Consider the following 26,937-nt stretch of genomic DNA (forward strand, 5'->3'; position numbering starts at 1 on the left):
GACCGATGGGATCCGGAAGATATGTTCACCAACTCTTCGAGTCACCGTGATATCGATGTTCCTGATGTTAGTCGTGGTGGACTGCAATCGGAAAGGAGGGAAGTCGCGGACGTGACGGTTCAAGAATTTAGAGCTTTGGAAATGGCATCAATGTCACCTCAAATACCTTGAACACAACACGAAATCGGTCCATAAGCATAGGGTCCCTTTTATCTTGATAATTAATAGATTTATATGATAAAAAATCATATCTATAGTGTTTTTTGATATTAGTTCGTTGAATTTATCCTTTACTAAAAGATGATCGAAACCAAGGATTTAAATTGGGTTAAACAATTCTGAATATCTATGACGAAGAGATCTTTGGGTTAAATTGAGTTAGAAGGTTTTTGGTCAAATTATAAATGAGTTAGTACTCGATTGACTGGTGACACTTGTCATCACTGAATTTTGCACGATTAGGGTTTTGGGTCGGGTTGATCTCGTATGGGCCCAATGATTGGGCCCATTAGAATTTAATTTTGAACTTGTTTTAGCCCTTTTTTTATTTTTTTTATTTTCTGTTTTAAATATTAAAAAATAGTAGTAAAAAAATCTCAAAAAAACAAAAAATATAAATTACATTTTAGCCCATGATCTTTTCAAAAATTATATTTTGACCCCAAACTTTTCTATAAATTACATTTTAACCCCGAAATTTTTTTAAATCACACTTTGACCCCTTAACTTTCCATAAATTACATTATAGCCCTATATTTTGCTAAAATTTCATTTTTGCCCCAGAAACTTTTCACCCGTTACAATTTAGTCCTTCTGGGCATGACAAGACTGCCCCCACCAGCATTCTTGCGTGCCCCGCTCGCCACGCCTGCCACCCCAATGCATGGCCTCCCTCCTCCATTGCCACCTGAAAACAAGAAGAAGGAGACAAAATGAAATGAGATTAAAAATAAAAATTGAAGAGGAGGAGAGGGGGGTTCTAAAAAAAAAACTTCAAAAAAAAAAACAAAAGAGAATAAGCAAAGAAATTCCAAAAAAAAAAAAGCTCTCAATCCGGCCGATTGCCTCCACCGCCACCAAGTCCGTCGCGCCACCACCATTGTCATCTCACCGTCGAGTCCTAAACGCAAAAAACAAAAACAAAGAAAAAGCAAGCAAAAGAGAAAAAGAGAAAGAGCAGAGAAGAAAAAGAAAAAGGAAAAGGGGGGAGAGCATACCTCCGTGCGCGCCACCGTCGGCCGACGCACCAGGCGGAGAGACATCACCGGCGACACAAAGGGGCTGCTGCTGAACGGAGAAGGAAGAAAAAAGAAAGAAGAAAGAAAGAAAGAAAAAAGAAGGAAGACAAAGAAAGAAAAAAGAGAAAAAAAAAGGAAAGAAAAAAAATAAAAAAATAAATTAACAGTCGGGTCAAACCGACCGACCCGACCTGACCCACGGTACCCAGCAGCAGCAACAGGCCCGTTCCCAGTGGCCCAAAACAGTAACCAGCAAAAAAAAAAGAAGCAGCAGATTTGTTTTAAAAAAAGCAGCAGCCCAACAGAAGCAGGCCTCCAGCAGACCCATTGCGCAGGCCCAACGTAGGCCCAGCAGCAGCAAGCCTCCAGGCTCAGCAGCAGCAGGCCGAGCAGGCCCCTTTCGGCCCAGCGCCCAGGCCCGAATCCGGCAGCCCAACATCCAGCAAAAAAAAAAGGAAAGAGAAGAAAAAAAAAGGAAAAAAGAAAAGGGCCCACAACTTTGGGCTTTTTGGTAATTTCCTTAAATCTTTTTTAATTTAGTTTTATTTATTTAAATATGGTTTCATTTAAATTTAATTAGCATTTTTTTAAAAATAGTTTTTTTTTAGAAATATTAGTATGGTTTTATTTGCATGTAAAAAATGAAATAAAAAAAATATTTTAATGCATAAGGCAACGAACCGATTTAACATCGAGCCGTTGATTTCATCGCTATGATGGGTGAATATCGATGGATCGTGTTAAATACGAGACGCCCTTCTAAAAATAAAAAATGTTCGAAATTCCTTGTGTTTAAATAAAAATTCTCGCGTTTTAATAGAATCCCGATTAATTTTTAAATTGATTTGATTTAATACTAATTCGATGGTTTCATCGCCATATCGGGGTGAATATCACCGATTCGTGTTAAATACGGTATTTTTTTAAAGAAAAAAATCGTATTTCAAAAATTTTCATTTCTTCAAAATTCTCGTATTTCTCAAATTTTCAAGTTTCAAAAAAATCGTGTTTTCAAAAAAAAATTCTCGTGTTCGCAAAAATAAAAGTTGTTTCAAAAATGTTCGTGTTTTAAAAAAATTTCATATTTTTATCGGGTCGCGATTAACTATTAAATTGAACTTGTGTTTTTGAAAATTAAGACAACGCACGTTTAACAAGATACCAATTTTGGGTGTCGCGAGGGTGTTAATACCTTCCTCGCGCGTAACTGACTCCCGAACTCGAATTTTCTCTGGATTTTTACGTGGACCTAAAATTACCTCTTTTTTAGAAAAGTTTAAAAATAAATTTTTCTTCTAAAAAGAGAATTTATTAGGTATCCGATCACACCTAGAAAAAAAAAGATCGGTGGCGACTCCTTTTTTCAAATAAAATCGAGATTCGGTTTTCAAGTTTTCAATAATTACTTCGATTAGCGCCCATCGCCAAATTTTTAGGTCGCTACAACACTAATTTAACCAAAATCTTAAAAATAGTATTGATGCAAATATAAATATAATATAAGTTTGATAGGATTATTAAGGTAATTTTGGCTACTCAACCTCAAAAAATTATAAAAATAGTCACTTAATTATCGAAAGTTTTTATTTAAGTCACTAGACTATTAAATTTTTTTTTCTAAAGAAAGTCTAACTAGTGAGCTCCAAGCAACGATTTAACGATTAGTTTTATGGATCAGTACCCATCGACGAGTAGAAGAACATACCTTAGATTTAAGTCGATTTGATGATCAATGTTAGAGAATGGAAAAGAAAATTGTTTGGTTTTTAGTTCCCAGATCCGTGACATTCAAATTTGTTTCATGAAAAAAAGGCTAAACTATAGAAGAGAAGGTAATGAAAGCTTTCGATTGGTGTAAGCGGTGTGAACAAAAAATGCTATACAACAACGATTTTAACAGTCCAATGATTTAAAAACTTTTGAATAGTTCGGAGACTATTTTATAACTTTTTGAAATTAAGTGACCAAAATATAAATTTACTAATAATTTAGTGATGATGTGATAAAGAAATGAGTATATTTCAATTTCAATTTAATTTTTTATTTTGAAAATAATAAAATATCAATAACCTTCCAAATATATACATTTTATTTTACAGTTTGTAATGGCCTTATTATCATCTTCCTCCTATTTCTCTCTCTATTAGCTTCAACATTTCTGAAACCTGTTGAAAAAATAAAGTAAAAAGATAAAACAAAAAGTAAAAAAATGAAAATTGCAATTAAATAAAGTAAAATGTCCAATCCTCTCAAATATCAATTCAACCTATAATTAAAGGATTTCACCAATTTAATCTTTCAACCCCATTTTTTTAACCTTTGATTAAAATTTAAAATCAATCGAGCAGGTCAAAGACAAATTGTTGTAAACAGAGATGTTCATGAATCAAGTCAAATTAAATTTAACTATTCTTTATCTAATATTTTGTTCCAACTCTCTTAAATATTTAGTGGGAACTCATATTCAGAAGAATAATTTAATTCTTGAATAGGCAGTAGAAAGACAAATAATATTCAAACATGCTCAATTTTTCCTTTTCAATTATTTTAAAAGGTCCTTGAAGAGTCACATCCATATACTTATATCTTGATACTTATCTAATACGAGTGTTGAATATGCATACTCTTAGAAAATGAAAAGTCAAAACAACACAGTTCCGTTTTAAAATATACATATTGAATACGAGTTTTTGAACCTGTGTTACTTAAGTGATTTACAAAACATTAACTACTACTCCAAACATATGTCGATGCCTAAATCTCATTTTATTTTATTAAAGTCGATAATTTTTTCATCAAAAATTTAAAAGATGTGAACATAACCTTATCTAAATCATTATCATCATTATTGTTATTATTATTTCTCGCCAACATCGTATCTCATCAAGTTAAAATATGCATCAAATCTTTAAACTCTTCGTACATTTGATAAAAAGTTTTAATGGTATTAATAATTAATTTTAAATTTTAAATTTTAAAAATAAAAATTAAGAGAATAAATTTTAAATATACGAAAAAAAAAACTTGGATGTATTTTAATTAACCTTTTCATCATCAACATCTTATAAGGCTAAGGTGGAAAGGTCAGGGAGAGGAGGTGATTAAGTCCACAGTCGCTCTCATCAGTGACAAAGTCATGTCTTTTTGGATTGTTTCTATGATTTCCTCTCCATTATAGCAAACAATAAAAAACCCATTATTTTAATTGGAAATCACAAAATATTTTTCTATTGAAGCATTTTTAAAATATATATAATGTTAGATTTATGGGTGGGGTTATCCGTTTGAAATTTGAGAAGATTTGGGTAAAAAAATTAAATCTGTTTAAAATATAGGTCGGACTCGGGCTTGAATATTCAAGGTCTGAACTTAAGCCCAAGTCTAGTCCAACTCTTTTTTTAAGTTTATAATACTTTATGTCATGTTATGTATAACACATTAAAAAATAAACCTATACTAAATATGTAATACTACTCTAATGTAAATATTAAAATAATGTTAAAATAATTATATAAAAAATTTTAATAAATAAAAATATTAAATTAAATAATATAAAAATGTAAAAAATAATATGGGGAGCTTTTAGGCCCATATTTCGGGTCGAGCTAGGGTTGGGCAAGTATAAAGTATATTAATATCATGCTTAGGCCGAACCTGAACCTCGCCTGACCAAACCCATGAGTACCTCTAATTGCATATGAAAAATATAAAAAAAAATTTATCAGTCAAAATAAATAATCCGATCCTTAAACTTATTTTAAGGAAAAATATATATTAATTTATATATTTTTTTAAAATTTTGTGTACAGATGGGAACAAAGATGAGATCAACAATCTTCGATCAAAGAATCGCAGATTCGCTTAAAACTTGGCATCACACAGCAAAGGAAAATACTAAACACGACAAGCTTTCGAAGAATACAACACCATTTTCAAGCAAGCCCGCAACTCCAAGCCATGGGATGTCTCCTGTCCATCCTCTACATGGCTATCCTCGAAAAAGTGAGGAAAGCGGTCATACGTCTCTAACGCATTCGAACTTTGAGAACGACCGATGGGATCCGGTAGATATGTTCACCAACTCTTCGAGTCACCGTGATATCGATGTTCCTGATGTTAGTCGTGGTGGACTGCAATCGGAAAGGAGGGAAGTCGCGGACGTGACGGTTCAAGAATTTAGAGCTTTGGAAATGGCATCAACGTCACCTCATATGCCTCAAACACAACACGAAATCGATCCATAAGCATACAGGTCCAGGGATTTAAATAGCGGTCCGTTACCAAAATAGCGGCCGTTATATAGCGGTAGATCTCGTCGGAATCGCCACCTGCAAAACCGCTATTATATTTTATAATAAGTTGTGTGAATTTTTTTTAAAATTCACGACCGCGATACCCGCAATGACCGCAATAGCATCCGTTATGTCCGCAACCGCGATAAACGCAACGCGACCGAAAACACGGCCGCGACCGCAATTTAAATCCCTGTACGGGTCCCTCTTATCTTGATAATTAATAGATTTATATGATAAAAAAAGTACATCTATAATGTTTTTTTATATTAGTTCGTCGAATTTATCTTACGAAAAGATGATCTAAACCAAGGATTTAAATTGAGTTAAACAATTTTGAATATCTATGACGAAGAGATTTTTGGGTTAAATTGGGTTAAAAGGTTTTTGGTCAAATTATAAATGAGTTAGTACCCGATTGACCGGTGACACTAATTTAACCAAAATCTTAAAAATAGTATTAATGTAAATATAAATATAAATATAAATTTGATAGGATTATTAAGGTTTGGCTACTCAACCTCAAAAAATTACAAAATGGGATCACTTAATTATCGAAATTTTTTATTTAAGTCACTAGACTATTAAAGTTTTTTTTTTTCTAAAGAAAGTCTAACTAGTGAGCTCCAAGCAACGATTTAACAATTAGTTTTGTGGATCAGTACCCATTGACGAGTAGAAGAACATACCTTAGATTTAAGTCGATTTGATGATCAATGTCAGAGAATGGATAAGAAAATTGTTTGGTTTTTAGTTCACAGATCCGTGACATTCAAAATTGTTTCATAAAAAAAGGCTAAACTATAGAAGAGAAGGTAATGAAAGCTTTCGATTGGTATTGGTGTAAGCGGTGTGAACAAAAAATGCTATACAACAACAATTTTAACAGTCCAATGATTTAAAAACTTTTGAATAGTTCGGTGACTATTTTATAACTTTTTGAAGTTAAGTGACCAAAATATAAATTTACTAATAATTTAGTGATGATGTGATCAAGAAATGAGTACATTTCAATTTCAATTTAATTTTTATTTTGAAAATAATAAAATATCAATAACCTTCCAAATACATACATTTTATTTTACAGTTTGTAATGGCCTTATTATCATCTTCCTCCTATTTCTCTCTATTAGCTTTAACATTTCTGAAACCTGTTGAAAAATAAAGTAAAAAGATAAAACAAAAAAGTAAAAAAAAATTGAAAAATGAAATTAAATAATAAAAAATTAACCTCAAAATAGTGGTGCAAAACTGGAGAATGTTGATGTAGTTTTGCATATATCTTCTTAAGTAGTTCTGTAAGTTGCTCCACTTGATCTCCAAGAAGGTCCACCTATTTCTCAAACATCAAATAAATAAATAAAAATCCTTATTAGAAAAGGTTTTAGGGTATTAATGTGCGTTTTCAATCGAAGTAGATTTCATCGATTTAACTTTCGGTCTAGTTTCTTAATCAATGATTGAAATTTGAAACGAATCAAGATAGTTATGAACAAATTGTTCTAAGGTAAGGTATCCATAAACTGGACCAAATTAGGTTCCATCAATTTTCGGTTTAGTATTTTGTTCAAACCCTTTGAAATATAACACGGGCACTCGAATTCTAAAAAATAACTCGATTCTTGAACAGAAAATAAGGAAGAAGAAGAAGAAGTTAAAAGCACCTCAGCTTCAGCCATTTGTAGATTCTCACATCTCCTAATGAAAGCTTTCCTGTAAAGTGATTCCTTTTGGATGAGTGAGGCAATGAGCTCAGCCACTAAATTTACCTCACCCTCCATTTCTTCTATCCTGCAAAATCCGAACACATCCATGTTATTGGGATTTGAATGTGACATTTTAATATATGTATGAGTTTAATTCGTGTATGTTTAATTTTTCTTTTTTCTAAAATTATGTAAACTCCGACTTAAATTCGGATAACATAGTATATTAATTCTAATCTATTTTGACCTAAATCTGTATATGGAAAAACTTAAAAATTATTATATTAGCCTCGTACTAAAATTATATCAATAAACAAAATCATGAAAGATAATGATCTCAAACTCTTCATTTTTCAGAAAGTATTTATACTGTATCTAATCAGATGCATTTTCATATGATATGATCCTCAAAGGACCTTCCAAATACATAAAATAAAATAAAAATTAAACATATCGTAAAAGATATATATCCGTATCTGATACTTATCGGACTCCAAACAACATACTATCTCAGTATGCAGTGATCAATTAATTATACTCTATACTCAAGTGATAATAATCAAAGATCAGGAAGATTTTTGGTCTAAAAGATAGGACACAGCAAATAATTGCAGTTCATAGACAAATTTAAGTACCTCAAAGAATACCTTCCTAATTCCATACATGATTCGAACTCGAAACTCTTCAACATTTGGGCTATATCCTGGAAGGAGGTTTCAAGATATTCATCAATGGAGGGACTCCTGCAATTTCTGGTGGTAACAATTGGATCTAAATTATTTATTGTTATGCCTAACTGGGACCCTAACTCATTCAATGATGCCTTGCCATAATCCAATTGTAGTAAAGCTTTCTCAAGCTCGATATCTGCTGAATTAGTACTGTTTCCATCATAGGTTAAAAACCCGGGACAATGCTCGTGTTGGTCTAAATTGAATCTGGAGATGACGTGTTGAAGGCGGATAATCTGTTGCTTTGTTTCGGAACAGGCGGTTAGGATTACAGATTCTTCGTCTTCGAAAAACTTGACTAGTTTATCTAATGTATGTCTCAAATTGTTGGTAGAGATCGAGTTGTTTGGATTCTGGTCTCGATTTGTCCGGTCCTCGGTTTCCTTTACAATGCAACCTTGTTTCACTGCCTCAACAATGACCAATTGAAAAACATCTTCCCTTATAAAGCTCTCAAAGCTAAATGCATATATTTTCATATGCAATTCCTTGATTATATCAGCTAGGAAAACCTTCAGAACGTTGTCCTTGATCGACATTGCCACGGTTTCGAAGAAGTTATCATTGGCTTTGATCTCTCGTAGTTTGATTAATGAGGAACTGGAAGTGTTTATAATGTCTCTAAAGATCTCACCAAACACAAGCAAGCAAATTTCCTCACTTAAACAACTTACAGACTCGAAAGTTTCTAAATTTTCATTCCATTCTCCATGTATTTCCCGTAGGAGGAACGTGTAAATGTCGTGCCAAAGTTCTCTAAAGAAGTGATCAGGGTGAATTAATTCCTCTAGGTTCATGTTTTCGGAATAGAGTAACGGCACAGTACCCTCCGAATGATCTAATCCGCTATTTGCTTGGTGACTTTCAGGCGACGTTGCCTTGGGGAACAAGGTATCGTATTTCACACTTTCTATTTCCTTGTTCCACTCGATTTTCATTTCCTCGATGAAGTTTTCGTACATACCTTCTTTGATTAGGCAATGCATGTGATGATTAAGCATCTCAACATGAAATTCATCCACCAAACTTTTGAAAAGAGTTAATTGAATGTCTTCCATTAGCCTGGTTTGAAGATTTGAATCCTCCATTTCTTGTTTCACAAGCTTTATTTCGCTCCATGGAGCTTCATTTCTTGTTTCAGGAACTGAGCTTTTGTTCACTTGTTCCCATATTTCTTCCATACTGTGAGCACCGCATTTCTTGATATTGGTTCGGTCATCCATAAACGGCCTTGTCTTGAGAGGCTTTTGCAGTTCACAATCATACTTATTGTCATAAAAAACATCATCTATTTCAGGACTCGAGTTGATTAAACTCTCCAATCTCACCATAAGTTCTTGAATCCGTTGTTTCGGATTGACGGAATCCTTTTCTTTCCATGTTGGTGGACTTGATTTTTCTCCAAGAAGTTCCCGTGTCAACAAATTGAGCTCCTCACTCTTTCCCCGGATTATAGACTCATGATTCTTTATCATCTTTACAACATAGCTTCCATGATCATTTCCCGAATCCTCTTCTCCGTGTTGCTTGATTATACCCAATTTCCCGAGATCTTGACCCTCTGAAAAACGTCTTCCTTTCAGAATTTCCTTAGGTTTCTTGACTTGAGCCTCATCCGGATTACTAACAAACTGAAGCTCGTGGATAAGGACATTAATCTCTTGAATCACCTCGGATAAATGTTTTCGCAAGCCTAACGAGGCCTGCAACTCTTGTTTCTTCACTTCGTCTTCAAAATTCTCTCGGAAACCTTTCAACAGATCTTTAATCACAACTGCAGATATAGATCTCTCAATGTTCCACATCCATTGATGCTCAATCGGCCCGAGTTCGGATAAAAAAATTGCATTCTGCATCTTACAAAAGGCAAGATCTAAAGTCCCCTTCAAAATCCCGATATCCGACCCCATCTGCTCGATTTTCTTATTGTCGATCCCCTGATTTCTTTCTTCATCTTGAATCTGATAATTCGGCTCGAGCTGTTGTTGAATGTTCCATACCTGCTGATCAACCGAATGCTTCAACTCACAAAATTCGCCTTCTCGATCCCCGGCTTCGATGCTTGCTTGACTCCCTAGAAACAACTCATCAATGCCCTCATTTTTCCTATGTTCTTCAAGATCAGCATACAATGAATCCCTTTTCTTTTCACTCCTCTCCAATGCCTTTTTAAGCTTCAATTCACTCCCTAATCTCTCCGATAACTCTTTATCCTTATCAGAAATTGCCGATTCGACTTCCTTAAGTCGACCTTGAAGCCGATCCTTGATCTCTGTCAAGTCGTCAAGCAGTAATTCCTGGCTAGTTTCTAGATCGTAGTTACCTCTTTCCTGTTGAACGAATTTCAAACAACCTTCTAATTGAATCACCGCGAGTTGGTAGAATTTCGATATCTCATTCAAACGTTCGATGACACCGGTTTTTGATTTAACTTTCCGGTATGCTTTGTCCATTGATTTGTGAAGAAGCTGCATCATTGTTGACTCGGTTATGGAAACTTTGATACTACTATTTGCACTATCCACTTCGATCAGATTCAAAATATGCTCCATTTGAGTATACAAAATTTTCCTGGAAAATTCAAGTATTCGTTTATTCTCGGGAAAATCTAACAGAACTCAGTAGAATAAGAAGTTAATCACGGGATTTGTTAGATACATGCAAAAGATTTTTTTTGAAAGGAATTATATTTCATTTTTATACTTCAATTATTAAAAAATATTTAAATGTTAGTTCTAAATTTTAGTTATTCAGATAATCCTTTTCCATAGGAAGGGATTATATAAGATTTTGATTCATCAATTTTATCATCTAATATAATAATAAAATTACTTAAAATTAAACCTCATGTGCCGGTGTAGCTTGGATTCATGTCGTAATAGTTGTGTTTCTGGTTCGAGCTTTACTATGTTATTATAATTCACTAAAAAATCATTAAAAATCCCAAAATTATAATTTATTTAAAAATTACAAGGAATTTTTTAATAAAATTAAAAATTGTTTGTTTGGAATTTTAAAGAAAATTTTAGAATTTTATAAAAAATTTATGAGCTTTAGATTGGTAAAATTTTAGAATTTTATAAAAATTTTATGAGCTTTAGATTGGTATGGTTGTTTTTTATTAAGGTAAACTATACATATAGTCACCCAACTATAAAAATTTCATTTTAGGTACTTAAAATAAAAATTTTACTATTTAAGCACCCACATTACATAATTCAATCATTTTGGTTACTCCGTTAAAATCATAAACAATGAACTGACGTAGTAGTTAAAAAATCGGTATAATAACAAATTTAGCCATCAACTTTTATATATTATCTCAATTTAGTCATAATTTTAAAATTTAACCTCAAAATTTACAAATCGTCTCAATTTGATCCTAATTCTAAAAAGTTAAAGAAATATATAAAATACATAAATATTTAAAAATATATAATAAAAAATTTTAAAAATATTATAATAATAAAATTTAAAATGTCAATATTAAAAAAAATTAGAATTCTTAACAATGGAATAAACAAGTAAAAATTGAAAATTTTTGTGTATTATTTTAGTTTCTACCGCTTTTTCACTTTAATACTTGATTTTTTTTTACTCCAATCAATACTTAAAAAAGATATTTTTTGGATGACCAAAATGAAAGTGACCTAAAAGTTGGGTGACTAAAACGAAAGTATAAACATGATATGGCATGTATAGTTAACTTTTGTTAGAGATTTAATGCTTGAGTGACTAAAATGAAATCGCCCTAAAAGTTGGGTGACCAAATTGCAAGGATTTCATTTTAGGTGGCCAAAATGAAAGCTCTCTAAACGTTGGATGACCAACTAGGTGTTTTACCCTTTAAAAAAAGAGATAAATTAGTAAAAAGATCATACGACGTCGTTTATGCTTTCCAGGGTAATATCGCTTTTAACCGGATTCCCAAATAAAATCCCTCCCGCGTTTCGATTGTCTCACTTTTTCCGAGGTGAGCGAATTCGTTAATTAGGGTTTTTCTCTGAAATATTAAAAGAAAAAAAAATCGAAGATGATCGAGGTGGTATTGAACGACCGGCTAGGGAAGAAGGTGCGCGTGAAGTGCAACGACGACGACACGATCGGAGACCTTAAGAAGCTAGTCGCGGCCCAAACCGGAACTCGGGCCGACAAGATCCGTATCCAGAAGTGGTATACGGTTTACAAGGATCATATTACTCTCAAAGATTACGAGATCCACGACGGTATGGGCCTCGAGCTTTACTACAATTAAATTTTTTTTATGTAAGCTGCGTGGTCTTTGTTTGAACAAGCTTTAAATTTTATGTATGAATGTAATATAATCGTGGATGATGGTATTTACTTCTTCTTTTTTAATATTAATGGAGGAAAATAAGTTCTTGGATTGGTTTGGCTCTTTTTAATAGTGTTAAATTCATGAATTCTTATGTTTTAATATATATGTATGTGTATATAATACACACCCCTTTGGTTATGGATTATGGAAAATTGGGCACAATGTTTGAGGGGGAAAATTGAAATCGGTATTGTTGGCTAAGGTGGAAGCCTTGGGTATTTGAGTACTTGGGTTTGAATTTCATCATCCATTATGTTTTGTATTAGTTTGAATTTACCTTGTATATTTGTGTTTCTAGTTGTGAGTGTTACTGTATTTGTAGTAGTAAAACTTTCATAAAGAAAATCTGAAATTCAAAAAGAAATTTGCATCAATTCCATTCATATGAAAGAGTATCTTAGAATATGATATGAAGAACGGAATTTTATTCTTTAATGTTTAGAATTTGGTGCTTGTTCATGTATTCTCAGTTATTTCATCACTGGGAAAAAATTCAAGAAGAAACTGTATGGAATGGTTACTTTTAACATATATTACTTTTATTCAATTATATTATATATAACATAATTGTTAATGAAGTGTTGGCCTGGTTGACAAAAGCAAAAGCTTTGAGTCCATATGAAAATTATGTTCAGGAATTAGTTGAGTTAGTTTGAATCAAGTTATTTAGTTTTGTGATTATAATTATTGATTCTAATTGAAGCTGTGGATATAGTTAGTGGGTTGTAACTTCAAAAATATAAACAGTTATGATATTGGAACATGTTGTTTCATTCTGTGTTAATTTTTATGTTTCTTTCATGTCTAAAATTAGCGTACTTAAGTCAATTGAGTTTAGCTCAATTGATATGGACATTGTTGCCTATGTAGGAGGACATGAGTTTGAGTACACTGAAGTGCATTATTCTTCTATTTATGAGTTGGGGAGGGACTATTTGGTAATTCTAAGCATTGTGTCCAAAAAAAGCAGATATGATCAGAATCTCTAATGAAATTGTTCAAAAAAAATTATCAAGAGTATATTTTTGAGCTTGTTTCACATAAACATGGACTTTCAAGGTTTGAAGACCAAACGTTATTATTCTATCTATTATTTTCAACAGGATACAATTAGTATTAAAAAAGAAAAAAAAAACTAAAATTCTATTTAAAAATTTGAGAGTATGTGCAAACAAATTGTTTATTTCTAAGGTGTTCTTAAATGATTCAAATTCATATACAGACAATGTCTCTTTGTTGAAGTGTTTGCCATAATGCATCTAATTAGATACTTTTTTTCCTGTCAAATCGATACAGTAGTTTTTGACACAATACAATTACTTGATATACAAGTCAAATTTATGTAAATATTTGTTTTAAAATAAGATTTAATATGTAAAATTTTATGAATAGAATTTTCAAATCTAATTGATTTTGTCGTAATTTAATTGACGTTGTTATTATTGCAACATGAAGGCATTAATTGAGTGTGTTTGAGTATATAAAATCGGTTTGATGGTTTGGATAATGTTGACCTGAATCAAATAATAATGCTTTTCCAAAATTCTTAAAAGTGTAAATTAACCATTAAATTTTTAGGCATTTTGTAATAAAACAAAATTACGTTATGTAGCGCCAGATAGTGAAAATAATATCTGCAAATTTAAATTTTCTTTCAAAGTGATAATGCATATTTTCTTTTTAATTTCTACAATTAAGTTTAATATTCATACAGTTCATTATTTTATCTATTATTATTCACAATAAACTAATTTTTTTATTAGACCAATAATTTATTTTTCTAAAACATATTAAAGGATGGAGTTAGTCAACAAGCTCGATAAATCCAGTCCATGTAGGTCGTAGAACATTCAATTTAGGCCTACCCTACCAAAATGGGCTAATTGGGTTTCAAAAGTATTTGGGCTTCGATAAAATATCTAAGCAAACGCTAAACTCCTTGCTCAGCTGAATTGGGCTTTGAATTATTATTTAAAATTTATTTTTAGAAAGAGCAAATATTAATATATTTTTAAAAAAAATACAAACAAAAGGATTAGAATTAACTTCTTTTTCTTTTCTTTTTTTTTTGAAAAACAAACAAAAGGATTAGAATTAACTTTTTTTTTATCTTTTGTTTTTTTAACAATCTCATTATAAGTTCTGATCATATTTGCTATTTTTTAACACAATGCTTTAAACTACCCCCTCCCTAACCCATGAATAAGAAAATAATGTGTTTCAGTGCACTCGAACTCATATCCTCCTATATTGGCAACAATGTCTTTGCTAATCGAGTTAATACTCAATTGACTTAAAACCAACTAAATTAAACAAAAAGAATCCCTCTAAACAATTGCAATCCCTCTTCCCTGTCAAACGCTATTTTGGCTATTCGGTCAGCTTCTTTATTTTCTTCTCTAGGGACGTATTCTAGCATCCAATTCCCCACATTCTCCAGGAGTTGATGTATTCAACTAATTAACACCGAGCTTGAAGTCTTCAAAATAGATTCCTGGATAGCCACAATAACCGCCATGTTTTTCGTCTGCACCAACACTCTATCGCAATGTCTGCCGTGCAACAATGTCAAGTCATCTAAAATATCTCATAATTTAACATTGAAAATTGAACATTTTCCTGAACATCAATTAAAACTAAGAGTCCACTCTTCATGTCGATCTCTCAAAATTCTCCGTACTGCAGCATACCCTAAATCCACATTAACAGCATTATCAAATCTTATTCGTATCCAATTACCTGTCCAAATGGACTCCCCCTCACAACTTGTGAATAAAAACCTACTATTTGGCCCAGCTATATGAACCTTTGATAATTTATTCTACACTCCATGATACTTTCTAGAAAATGTAGGTTTTTCTGTTCTTCCATATACGCCATGCAACTAGACAAAAAAAACACGATAAATTCACCCCTCTCTAAGAATTTTTTTAAACGATTCTCCACTCCTGCAAGCTTCCGGAAAAGAAGCTCCATGCTCCTCAACCAGAATGATACGAGACCTAACAAAAAAAAGGGCAATTTACCAATAAAAGCCATTTTTTTCAAAAATTACCGAAATGGGCCCATTTTTTAATTATTTACCGGAATGGTCCTTTTTCCGGAAAATCGCGTCCATGTCAGCGCAATGTCAGGGTACGCGTCAGCATCTCGCGCTGACGTGGACGTGATTTCGGCCCACGCGTGAACAGTACCCAACGGTCAAAAAAATAAAATACCGGGTTCATTTTGATAAATTTTAAAAATATAGGGCTTTTTTGGTATTTTGAAAAAATAAATTTTGAATCTTTTTGTACTTGTATTTATTTTTTTAATCAATTAACTCTTCAATATTAGATCAATAGAAACAAGTACAAAAAAGATTCAAAATTGTTACCAACAAAAATTGAACCAAGGTACTAAAGGAAAAGAGCAAGCATCTTAACCAACTAAGCCAAACTAATTAATTAACATATTATAGAAATATTGTTATTATCTTAATTATATTACTTACGTTCTAACGATTTATCGGACCTATTCCATACACGTGTCAAATTAGAAAAAATAATACAACAATTCTGTAAAAAAACCGATGTTTACTTCAAATAAATAAGGAAAATAATGATTTGAATGTTTCAAAATCCAATTTTAAACCGAAAAAATCGAAATTTAGGGGCAAAAAAGGATTTTTTTCGCGAAATCGCGTAAACCGCCTTCGCTATTTGTCACACAGATATCTTGAAAATTTATTCGAAATAAAAAAAATCGTCTCAATCGGACAACCGAGCCAAAAGTTATGGCCTTTCAAAGTTTTCCAAGCTAAAAATCATGAACTGTTCATCCACGTCAGCAAATTGCATCCTCGTAGGCGCGATTTGTGTCCACGTAAGCAAAGCGCGCTGACGTGGACGCGATGTTCTGACACGTCCCCTGACATCGCGCTGACGTGGACGCGATTTCGAGGAAAATAGCCCATTCTGGTAAATAATAAAATACCGGGCCCATTTCGATAAATTTTAAAAAATAGGGCTTTTTTTAGAAATTTGCCCAAAAAAAAAACAAAGTAAAAGAAAGACAAACTCTTCCTTTAATAATAAATAATAAATAATAAATAATAAATTTGTTCTTATTTTAAAAAGGACAAATTAATAAAATTGGTGATACGACATCGTTTAAAGAAACTAAAAGGCCAAAGTAGTCAACGGGTAATATTTGGCTTTAAAATAATTCCACTATAAAATCCACCCCCACGCTTCACTTTTCTCTTATTTCCAGGGTTAACAAATTTGGGGATTAGGGTTTTCTCTGAAATAGTCTTTTAAAAAAAATCGAAGATGATCGAGGTGGTGTTGAACGATCGGCTAGGGAAGAAAGTGCGCGTGAAGTGCAACGACGACGACACGATTGGAGACCTTAAGAAGCTGGTCGCGGCCCAAACTGGAACTCGAGCAGACAAGATCCGTATCCAGAAGTGGTACACGGTTTACAAGGATCATATTACCCTCAAAGATTACGAAATCCACGATGGTATGGGTCTCGAACTTTACTACAATTAAAAAAAAATATTTATGTAATCCGTGTGGTCTTTGTTTGAACAAGCTCTAGATTTTATATATAAATGTAATATAATCGTGGATGATGGTATTTACTTTTCTAAGGATTATCAATAGAAGAAAATAAGTTTATAGATTTGGATGATCAAAATAGTGTTAAATTCACTTATGTTGTACCTTATATTTTCACCTTTGGTTATGGATTATGGAAAGGTGGGCATAATTAGGGATTAGAGAAGAGCAAACCGTTAATTGGATCGGTTCTTTTTAACTTAATCAATTTAACCGATCATCATATGGAATAATCAAACCGGTGAACTGATTTATTTAAAATAATGAAAAATATATTCAACTGTCTTATATATTATAAAATATGAATATATTTAAAGTAATTAAAAATATTAAATTGATGACTACTGAATTGCTGAAAGAGGATCTTAGAATATGATATTTAAAATGGAATTTGATTCTGAGAATATGATCATTAGAATATGATTTGATTCTTTAATGTTTGGAATTTGATTCTCAAATATGATAATTAGAATAGAATTTGATTCTTTGATAATTGGAATTTGATTCTCATTTAGAATGGAACATGTATTCTTGGTTTTTCATCAACAGATAAAATTTTGTATGGAATACTTATTTTTTTGCATATATTATTTTCATTTAAAGATTAGATTCTGGATAAAAATTCAATTATTGGGACATGTTTGTGTTATTTTTCATGATATGTTCAAAATTATCCTAATTTAATGGACATATCAGACATTGGATTATAAATATATTATTATTATTATTATTATTATTATTATTATTATTATTATAATTTTCAACCCGATACAATTGCACGATATAAATATAATACTAAATAATTAAATGTGATGATACAAACAATTTGTTTGTTACTAAGGTGGTATTATATGATTTTAGTATTAGTTTGTTACTAAGGTGGTATTATATGATTTTAGTATAAATTTATACACTACCATATTAAATACGTGAAAAATTTTCGAGTTAATCGAGTTCATGAGTCATATTTTATTATCTTAATTTGATTTGAAATGTGAAATTAAAATATTGTTACAGTTTCACTAATTCCGTATTAGAGCACATAAAATTGAAATTAAGATACTTTAATATGGTAAACTTAAATTATTAATTAATTAATTAATTTAGGTCTTTAAAATTATTATTTTAGAAAATTTTAAAATTTTAACTTTTTATATATTTTTTAGAATTTTAAATTTTTTAAAATATATAAATTTTGAAATTTTTATAAGTATTTTGATTTTATTTTATTTTTTTGTAATTTTGTTGAGAGATCAATTTGTTTATTTTCAAAGTTGAAAGAGACCAAAAGAGTATTTACACTAATTTGTTAATAAATTATTTAATTTGTAAATTTCAACTCAACTTGAACTCGAATCGAATTATTCAAGTTGACTCAAATAAGTCGAATAACACGATTCGATTAACTCGAAAATAAATTTTCTTTTAATAATTGAATTGAGTTTTGCTCACGCAAGTTTTGAATTTTTCAATTATATGATGGTATAAATTTACTATTATTAAACTTTCACTCTTATTAAAAAGAAATAAGAGCATTATGGAACACCAAATAGTAAAAATAATATTTGTAAAATTTAGATATTTTTCAAATCGTTTATTTTTATAAGGTCGTTTGTAAATACATTGGATATGTATAGGTTGTAGTAGCTACGGAATATCCGTTAGTAAGATGGCCTTCTGTGTGGTAGCCAAAAGAAATTATTGTCAATAAAATATATATTTTAGACTCTACAAACAAAGTTAAAAGATCGACGACAAGTATTTTATAAAAGATAGTAAAATGTGTCAATTTTTAAAATTGCTTGTAGAATAAAATATACCAAATACTCGCCAATTTTCTTTACATTATAAAGGATGAGAATTGCATTGTAGCTTAATAATACATGAAACCCTACCAAACAATAAAAAAATGGACTCATTTTTAATTTCATTTTGATTGCATGGTAAGGAAAGAAAATTAACAACAAAAAGGGGACCAATACATGATTTGGTATTGGATTCAACCTCTCGATAGATCATGGTAATGATATGTGAACTTTCAATAGATCGGGATGACTAAGCCAGTGTGATTCGAGGATTTTCTGGTTTCTTTTCTTGCTCATGGCATTGCTACGTGAGCTTTCGATTGATCGAGATGATTAAGACGGCATGTTCCTAGGAGGGTTTCCGGTAACTCCTCTTGTGTATTACCCTGAAGAAGTAGTTTGGATCATAACCAAAGTCATCAAGCAAATATATTGTACTCGGACTTGAGTACAAGTGTTAGATACGAGTATGTGTTTAACTCAAGTATGTTCAACTTTTTTCTAACTTCATTAAAAATGAAGAATCGGAGCAAACATAGAAGCAACATACTTAAAATAATAACATGATGCAAGCTAACTATCTCGTTTCTCTTTCGTTGCTTGCAACTCAAGGAAAGTTGACATTTTTGACACTTTAAGAGAAGTTTTACCTGTATTATAAATGCCATTTCTACGACCAAATTGTTAAGATATCCGAGGACAAGATTAGCTACACCCTGAGCCACCGTCGAAGACCCAACATCTATATCAGCCTGAAATTTAAACTCGTTTCAGTGATCAGCATATAGTAACACGATAATGAATCGAAAAATCACGAAAATGAAAATATCAGAAAGTCAAACAATAACACAATCATCATTCGCAATTGTACTTGGTTTTGAGGATTCAAGAATCTACCTCCAAGTAATTTTTTCCACGGAAATAACGAGTATTGAGAGCTTGACCGAGTAAGCAAGCTTTCTTTCCAACACTTTGTTTGACTATCCATGATCCCTGAAGAAATAGATTATTTGGTAGAACGTAGTGTAAATGAGCTTGAGCTCAACATAAAGTTTGAAAAGCGTTCTAATGCTCGAGTCGAGTAGTTCTCAAGCCTAATCAAGTTAATATTGAAAGCTTTCAATTCAAGCTTCAACTTGAGAACACTTAATCGAGCTCAAAGTCAAGGATGAGAATCAAACTCATCTTTACTAAACAAATGAGCCTAATTGAGCAAGGTCAAGCAATTCGATCTGTTTCTCGCCTGAGTTTAAGTCGGGAAAGGAGCCTCGATTTTGAGTAAAGCTTGCGCTTCTTATAGTTTGATTTGGGCAGCTCAATTATACTTCAAAAAAGAAAAATGCCTGCTATAGCTTTGCATACCTTAGAAATGTATGGTATGAGCTTAAATCTTGAGTTTCTATAGGCATCATCTCCATTGACGAACTTGTTCAGCAATGGGTGATCTTCAATGGGAGTTTTTATCATGTAGTACAGTGCTAATGTATATGTCGGTGAACCAGGAATCTGACTCATAATAATTGAGAGTATCTAATGTGATTATTGACAGGAAAAAAAACCATAGAAGTAATAAAAAAATGTATAAAACCTAACACACCTGCATATTGATGACAAAGAAAAATTCTGGTCCACCACGTTCAGCGTATTTCTGAATGAATTTATATCAATGAAGTTTATTTTTCGATCAATGATTTGTATCTAATGCATAGTTTTTCTTTGTTTTGCATAGATGAGTAGTAACATGGATCAGATTTTATAAATCGGAACGTAAAGCACAAAATTACAGTCCAAACCTGAACGATACCACCAACTCGACTGCCTAAATCATCTTCTCGTTTGTCAGATATTAGCCAGTCTGCCCCAACCATTTGCATCGACGTTCCATTTGCTTTAATCTACCACAAAGAATACAAATTTAGAACATAGATTGAAGCTAATTTACATTTCATGGATTTGAAAAGCGAGTAACCATAACTTTCAAAGCCATTGAATGTATTATGAATAGCTTTAAATTCTAACTTTACAAGCTGAGTAATGCAGGCTGAACGGTTGAGCTATATATTCGTCCGACACGGGTATGTTGAATATTTTCCAAGTTTTTTTTAATGCATTTGGAAACTTCAAGAAAAATGAAGAGTCGGTAACATGTATGCATATATGTATAAATGCATGCATGCTGGCATATCATATGCATGTAAAAATGTATGCTGTCGAGCATGGAAATTTTAAATAACCTATATACATTTTGAAAATGAAATTGAAGTGAATGAATACCTTTCTGTTGTCTTTCAGGTAAGTTTTACTGCGTATCAAAAATGAAGAAGGGTCTCCGGCTGACCAACTGCATGGTGAAGTAAAGGTTGGGTCCTTTTGGAGAGAGGTTCCATAGGAGAAGACTATGCTGTCTTCCCGAGCCACCTCTTGTAATTCTGTGTAACCCTTCTTTTGAGCTGCAGCATGAATAATAGATTAGAAACAGCTAAGATGCATTCGATCCATCAATTATCTCAATAACTTTGGTTAGCATAATCGAACTCACTTGCAAGACCATGCAATTTTCTCACTAGACCGGCTGCTGATGTTATTTTTGGCTGTGGTATTTTCTGCATGTTCGATTATGAGAAAACGGTAAAAACACAGTTAATAAATTGTATGAACTCAATACAAATCCAAAGATAGGAAATATCTCTTCGATATAAAATTCCTTCGCCACATGGTTCATAACAATTACTTGAAAAACAAAGATAAATCGGGGATCAAAGTACCGGAGAACTTGGTTCAGGTGACCAGTCCCTCTCCAAGCGATCATAATCCAAGAATTCATCTGCTTCAGGAACATCAAAGAACTCATCCGGTTCTTGATTCAGACGCAATAGACTTACACGCCCGGATGGTGGTTTTGCCGCCTCAACCTCCATTAGAACATCTTCCTCAATCTTTATCGTCTCTTCGGGGCTTTGAGTATCAATCTTAATATCCTCTTTTTCTAATTGAGGCAAGTGTGCATCACTCGTCCACTCCATGGACAAGCATTCAGGAGGATAATTTCCTTGTTTTGCTTTGAACAGCTCCCGTAAGGCTGCAAATCAGTAAGTTCAATAAAATATTTTACATAAGTGAAAAAGGAAACTAGCTGGAATGAAGTTGAATTATTATTAATGAGCAAAGAGGCACCTGCAACTCTCTCAAGCATACGAATCGTCAAAGATCTAGCAGCCGGAGTTCGGAGATAAAATTTCCAGAACTTCCAATCTATAGCAAGCATGTGTTTCACAAGTGACTGTTTTCCGTTGTTCACCGGAGTGATAACATATCCCCCACCTATGTATTTATAAGGAACAACTTAAAATTCGAGTAAATATGCAAACCATATAAGTAGAGTCATGTTTTGGAACAAGGAATTTAGAGAGGAATATAATGAAATCAGGGCAATGAGTGGAAAAATGCATGTGGAGGTTTATATTGTTTTACCATTGAAATGGTGATTCTGTAGGTTCGATTGGAAAACTTATTCAAATGCATTAATTATAGGAGAATGAACTTCTAAGTTCCTAATGTAAAACATGCATTACTTTTTAGACGAGCACGGACATAGCCATTATGAGGTGGACACTTCTTGTGAGACGCGGAGTGGTAAAGAATCACTGCAACAAAAAAAAAGATATAGGATGTTAAAGCTTGAGAATAATATTTCCAAAACTTCACGCGTTTTGGTTAGAATATAGTACCGTATGTGCCATCATCCTCTCGTCTCCAATAGCGTTGAAGTAATAAATCTCTTCGTTTCATTCCCCTGTAACAACTCTGATCAATGCGAAATCTAAAATGTGAATTAGGTTCAAAGAAGGCATAGAATCTAACCATGGTAGCCAGTCGCTATATAACTTCTTGTGAATGATATCCGTATGACCATCAACGTGCTCGACCACACTGCCATGGTAGAGGCAGAAATCCCATCTGCAAGACAATCGAATATTTAACATCTGGTTCATATATATATATATATATATGAATGTATATATTCATCATGATGGAACTTGAATGGAAAGAAAATTTGCAGCAATCATACTCTGATCTTGAGGGACCAAGAGACATGACAACTCGGAAAATTGCCTCTGAGGTCCCATCAACCACACCGACAGCCATTATTGCTGGAATATCATTCCAATGCTGATAACAAGAAGTTTCTTCAGCCAAACAAAAACAAAAAGGGATTGAGAATAGCATTCATGACTAATGTCCCAAGAGCAACCTACCCATCCACGAGTATTCTTGTCTTTTGATTCTTTGAAAAGCCGTAACCCTGTGTTAGAAACACAATGTCAATGATGTGTCGCGTTTATGAACTTGAAACATGGTTTGAACTTAATTTCGTACCATTCTGACAACCAAATATTTTCCAAGGTGAAGGTGCAACAACATCGGATGTCATTGCCTCGGCATGAACAGATGAGTGGAATGGCCAATGGACAGAGTCCTTGCTGTGTGTTCTCTTCGAATTAGTCAATCTGTTTGTAGAGGAATACGCCATTTAAAATATATACAAACACTAACACCCAAGCCCTAATAATATAGCTAAATAAGGCAAATACGAGGTAATTGCGTACTTCATACATGTATGTGGAGGGTTATATATCCCTATTCATATCTGAAAATGTATCTAATATAGGTACCTCAAGAAAAAGAAGAGTCGGAACAACATAGGTTACTAACGACACAAGCATTTCAGCCTTTTCTTACAACTAAACTAATAAAACAAATCGGGAGAGTATAAACTATAATTACCTCAAAGATGACCATATCTTCTTAGGAGGAGCTGAAAAATTCTTTGCAAGACATGGAGATTCCTGAAAAAGAAAATTATAAAATGTAAGGCTTCCATCACAAGAATAACCATTAAACTCACAGATTTTTAAGTTCATAGTATTAAACCTTTAATGCTGAATCCTTCAAGCAACGAATCCACCTTGCTGCATCCTCTGAGCTAGTTGCACCTAACTGTAATGTTTCAATATTAGAAAGATTGCTTGCTAATAAGTTAGGTTACTGGGACTCAAGGATGAATGTCGGGTATAGACTCCAACATTTGGTAGGTCCTTGGAGGCCCAGATCCTCATACCCTCATCCAGATATGTTCCAGACATGGGTGTTAGTGGAGATAAAAAATAAACACAGTTCACAGTATTAGTATACACACCTTAAGCTGCTCATTATCAACTGAAGTGCTGTAAATGGTGAAAATGAAGAAGACCTGCATGAGGTGAACACTTCATAAGCATTATATATTGACATTGCAGCACCGAAAGGAAACATCCAAAGTCCCAGAAAATTAAAAAAAGGGATTTAATAATCAAACCTTCTTGTTAATGCTTGCCCTTCCATCGTCTGTGACCCGAATGCATGAATCAATTATGGCACTTCTAACAGGCTCCTGAAAAGATTATTATACTTTGATTCAACTGGTGTTACAAATTAAACGGGACTGTAATTGGTAGATTTCTTGCATTTCAATTACAGAAGACCGGTTCACCGAAAATTTTAAAACTCATAAACATAAAAGACATCACCAAGATTTTTAAAAACGAAATCGCGAATCCTACAATAACTCTTCAATCACAGAGCAGAGGATTTATTTAAGGCCTTAAGCAGAATTTCAAATTAAGTTATCAAGAAACCAGCCATATGGTATAAAATCGGATTCTCTTTTTTTTTTTTCTTCAACTACTAGAATGGAAATTTGATAATAGCCAGAAACATTAATGAAACTATTGGCTATCAATGTAAAAAACCAACCACTTAAACAAGAATGAAATCCAGAAAACTATATATGCAAACATCCACACGCGTATATATAAACATGATCAAATGAACATAGGGTTTAAAGTATCACTTAAAGTTGAAATCCAGAAAGTTATTTATGCATACATACAAACATGCATATATAAACATGATCAAATGAACATGGGGCTTAACTTAGTTGGTTTATGCAGTCTCAAAGGTGAATTTTGAATCTCAGACATCCCTAACTCATTGCATATATCTAGGTAAAAAATTAAAAAATAAAATAAAACAAACATGCATTTGCCTCATTAAATAAAATGCTTGTCATCAAAACAAGAACATATCATAATACCAGCAAGAAAAGAACATATCATTCTCTTTTCCATTTTCCAATATGGGGTTCTTTCTTTCCAAAAACATATAAAAGATCCATAGTTCAAGTTCAAAAAAAATCAAATTAAAAAAAAAAAAGGAATTAAAAGAAACAAAGGGTTTACCTCTTCTTCAGAAATGGGGGTGGCTTTATAGCTTTTGAGAACATTGTTATGAAGAATGAAGTAACATTTGCGAGAGAACTGTGAGCCAATACGATTAGAACGTATTGTATATAGCCAACCTTCCATTTTAGCGTCATTTTGAGAAACACCCATTGCTTTAAAATCACTCAGAAACCAAAGCTTTATTTCTTCAACTTCAATGAAGAACGTTTATTGCATGGCACTGGATTTCATTTATTTATTAATTTGCTTTGGGTTTTGAATGAAGATTTTGAGGGGTTGATCCTCTGATCCCAGCTAATGGAATCAGAGAATCAAATTAGGGAAAACCAGTGAGGCTTTTGAAATTTGCAGAGCAATTTATCCTTCCCTCCTCCTCTTTATTTTTAAAATTTTTGTTTCTGTTTTGTTTGTTTTATTTTGAGTTTTTGCCTTCAACGTTGAAACTCTGTTTTTAGAATATAAACAGAAGATGACGGCTTTTATCCCACTCATTTTCCTGTATTTTATTTCCTCATAATCATTGGATTTTGACATATTAACACTAATTATAACTAATTAAATATTTTTTTTATAAAACAACTAATTAAAAATATTTGAAAATTAATAGAAAATCGGTTTAAACTTTTAAATAGCATACCTGATCATTTTTATTAGTTAATTTTTACATTCATATAAATTTAATTATTTTACTTTTAATAAAATATATAATTAATGGAAAATATATAAATATTTAAAATTGTATTTGTATAATATTTAAAATATAAACATGTTCTACCGACAAGTCGTTGGGTTATACTTTTAAGGAGATGATAGAGCTTTGAATTTTAAAGATGACATTGTTGAAACAGATAATCATAAACTTTGAATATAGATCGTAAAATAGATGAAGCATATCAATATATATTTTATTATTCAACCTTTATTGTTTTAATCTCTAAAAGTCATTGTAAATACATTAATTATATTATAAATGCATTAAATAATATTATTGTTTTGAGTTAAAAATAAATAATATGTATATTTAAGTGTTAAGTAATATTTTACTTTGATAAAAGCATATTAAGTAATTTTTGATATATTGTTTTAATTAATATTATTCATAAAATAATTACAATTATTTTTTAATTTAAATATTGTATTAATAATATTTTATTATATTTACAGAATGAAAAATATGAAAGTAATTTTTTTGAACAATTTCGTTATAGGTTCTGATCACATTTACTCTTTGTGACACAATGCTTAGAATTACCTATAGCTCCTTTCGAACCCATAAATAGGAGAATAATGCGTTTCAGCGCACTCGAATCCACGTCCTCTTGCATTGGCAACAAATTTCATACCAATCGAACTAAGACTCAATCGAAATCAAAGTAGAAAATTAGATTATATGCAAAATATTAATAATGCTTCATAAAAAAATATTTATTGTGTAAACACGTTCAGTTATCTATTTAGGGATAAATCTCAAAATTATACATGAACTTTTATTTGATGTGTAATTCGATATATGAACTTTGATTTGATGCAATTATACACATGAAACTACAATTATTGTTCAAATGTATACATGAAACTTTAATTTAAAGTCAATTATACATATTTAAAGGAATAAATACATTTTTATTTTAAATTAGATATATATAATTATTTTGTATTACAAATATGTATACTGAAAATGGTGTTATCGATAATTGTATTAGTAATTTGTGAAATTGAATTAAATTAATATTTCATGTATAAAATTATACAAAACTAAAGTTTATGTATAGGATTGTGTCACAGGCGACATATTTCTAACCCCGTGACAATCGCGAGTTCAATCAAAGTTCATGTATAGCATCGTGTCATGAGCCACAGATTTCTAACCCTGTGACAATTGCACGTTCAATCAAAGTTTATGTGCAGTTTTGAGATTTATCCTATATATTCAAGACAATT

At 31.9% G+C, this 26,937-nt stretch overlaps 4 protein-coding genes and 1 long non-coding RNA gene across 5 annotated transcripts; 2 read left to right on the top strand and 3 right to left on the bottom strand.

Annotated features, from left to right (window-relative positions):
- Nucleotides 1-596: 596 nt before the first annotated feature.
- On the bottom strand, nt 597-1,874 carry LOC128041812 (uncharacterized). The gene is made up of 2 exons (XR_008196667.1): nt 1,218-1,874; nt 597-907 (listed from the first exon to the last, which is right to left on the bottom strand). It is a non-coding gene; the product is annotated as an uncharacterized LOC128041812 (long non-coding RNA).
- A 4,732-nt stretch (nt 1,875-6,606) lies between these two features.
- Nucleotides 6,607-10,519, bottom strand: LOC105773705 (WPP domain-associated protein). The gene is made up of 4 exons (XM_052632092.1): nt 7,884-10,519; nt 7,195-7,321; nt 6,762-6,863; nt 6,607-6,681 (listed from the first exon to the last, which is right to left on the bottom strand). The coding sequence occupies exons 1-4, from the start codon at nt 10,517-10,519 to the stop codon at nt 6,607-6,609; spliced, it is 2,940 nt and encodes a 979-aa protein (XP_052488052.1).
- A 1,393-nt stretch (nt 10,520-11,912) lies between these two features.
- Nucleotides 11,913-12,354, top strand: LOC105773709 (ubiquitin-like protein 5). The gene has a single exon (XM_012595793.2). It carries the CDS (start codon nt 12,001-12,003, stop codon nt 12,220-12,222), a length of 222 nt encoding a protein of 73 aa, XP_012451247.1. The 5' UTR covers nt 11,913-12,000; the 3' UTR covers nt 12,223-12,354.
- Nucleotides 12,355-16,536: 4,182 nt separating this feature from the next.
- Nucleotides 16,537-16,989, top strand: LOC105774491 (ubiquitin-like protein 5). Its single transcript, XM_012596998.2, has one exon. It carries the CDS (start codon nt 16,620-16,622, stop codon nt 16,839-16,841), a length of 222 nt encoding a protein of 73 aa, XP_012452452.1. The 5' UTR covers nt 16,537-16,619; the 3' UTR covers nt 16,842-16,989.
- Nucleotides 16,990-18,271: 1,282 nt separating this feature from the next.
- On the bottom strand, nt 18,272-25,381 carry LOC105774862 (protein ENHANCED DISEASE RESISTANCE 2-like). Its single transcript, XM_012597433.2, has 21 exons — nt 24,994-25,381; nt 24,072-24,146; nt 23,913-23,966; nt 23,648-23,713; nt 23,501-23,562; nt 23,093-23,223; nt 22,972-23,018; nt 22,785-22,885; nt 22,577-22,672; nt 22,444-22,508; nt 22,288-22,359; nt 21,890-22,036; nt 21,481-21,794; nt 21,255-21,318; nt 20,990-21,165; nt 20,509-20,610; nt 20,313-20,363; nt 20,078-20,221; nt 19,613-19,708; nt 19,366-19,467; nt 18,272-19,101 (listed from the first exon to the last, which is right to left on the bottom strand). The coding sequence occupies exons 1-21, from the start codon at nt 25,144-25,146 to the stop codon at nt 19,009-19,011; spliced, it is 2,211 nt and encodes a 736-aa protein (XP_012452887.1). The 5' UTR covers nt 25,147-25,381; the 3' UTR covers nt 18,272-19,008.
- Between the last annotated feature and the right edge of the window lie 1,556 nt (nt 25,382-26,937).

The sequence above is a fragment of the Gossypium raimondii genome, chromosome 6 (genome assembly GCF_025698545.1).
Source record: "Gossypium raimondii isolate GPD5lz chromosome 6, ASM2569854v1, whole genome shotgun sequence".
NCBI classification, from domain to species: domain Eukaryota; kingdom Viridiplantae; phylum Streptophyta; class Magnoliopsida; order Malvales; family Malvaceae; genus Gossypium; species Gossypium raimondii.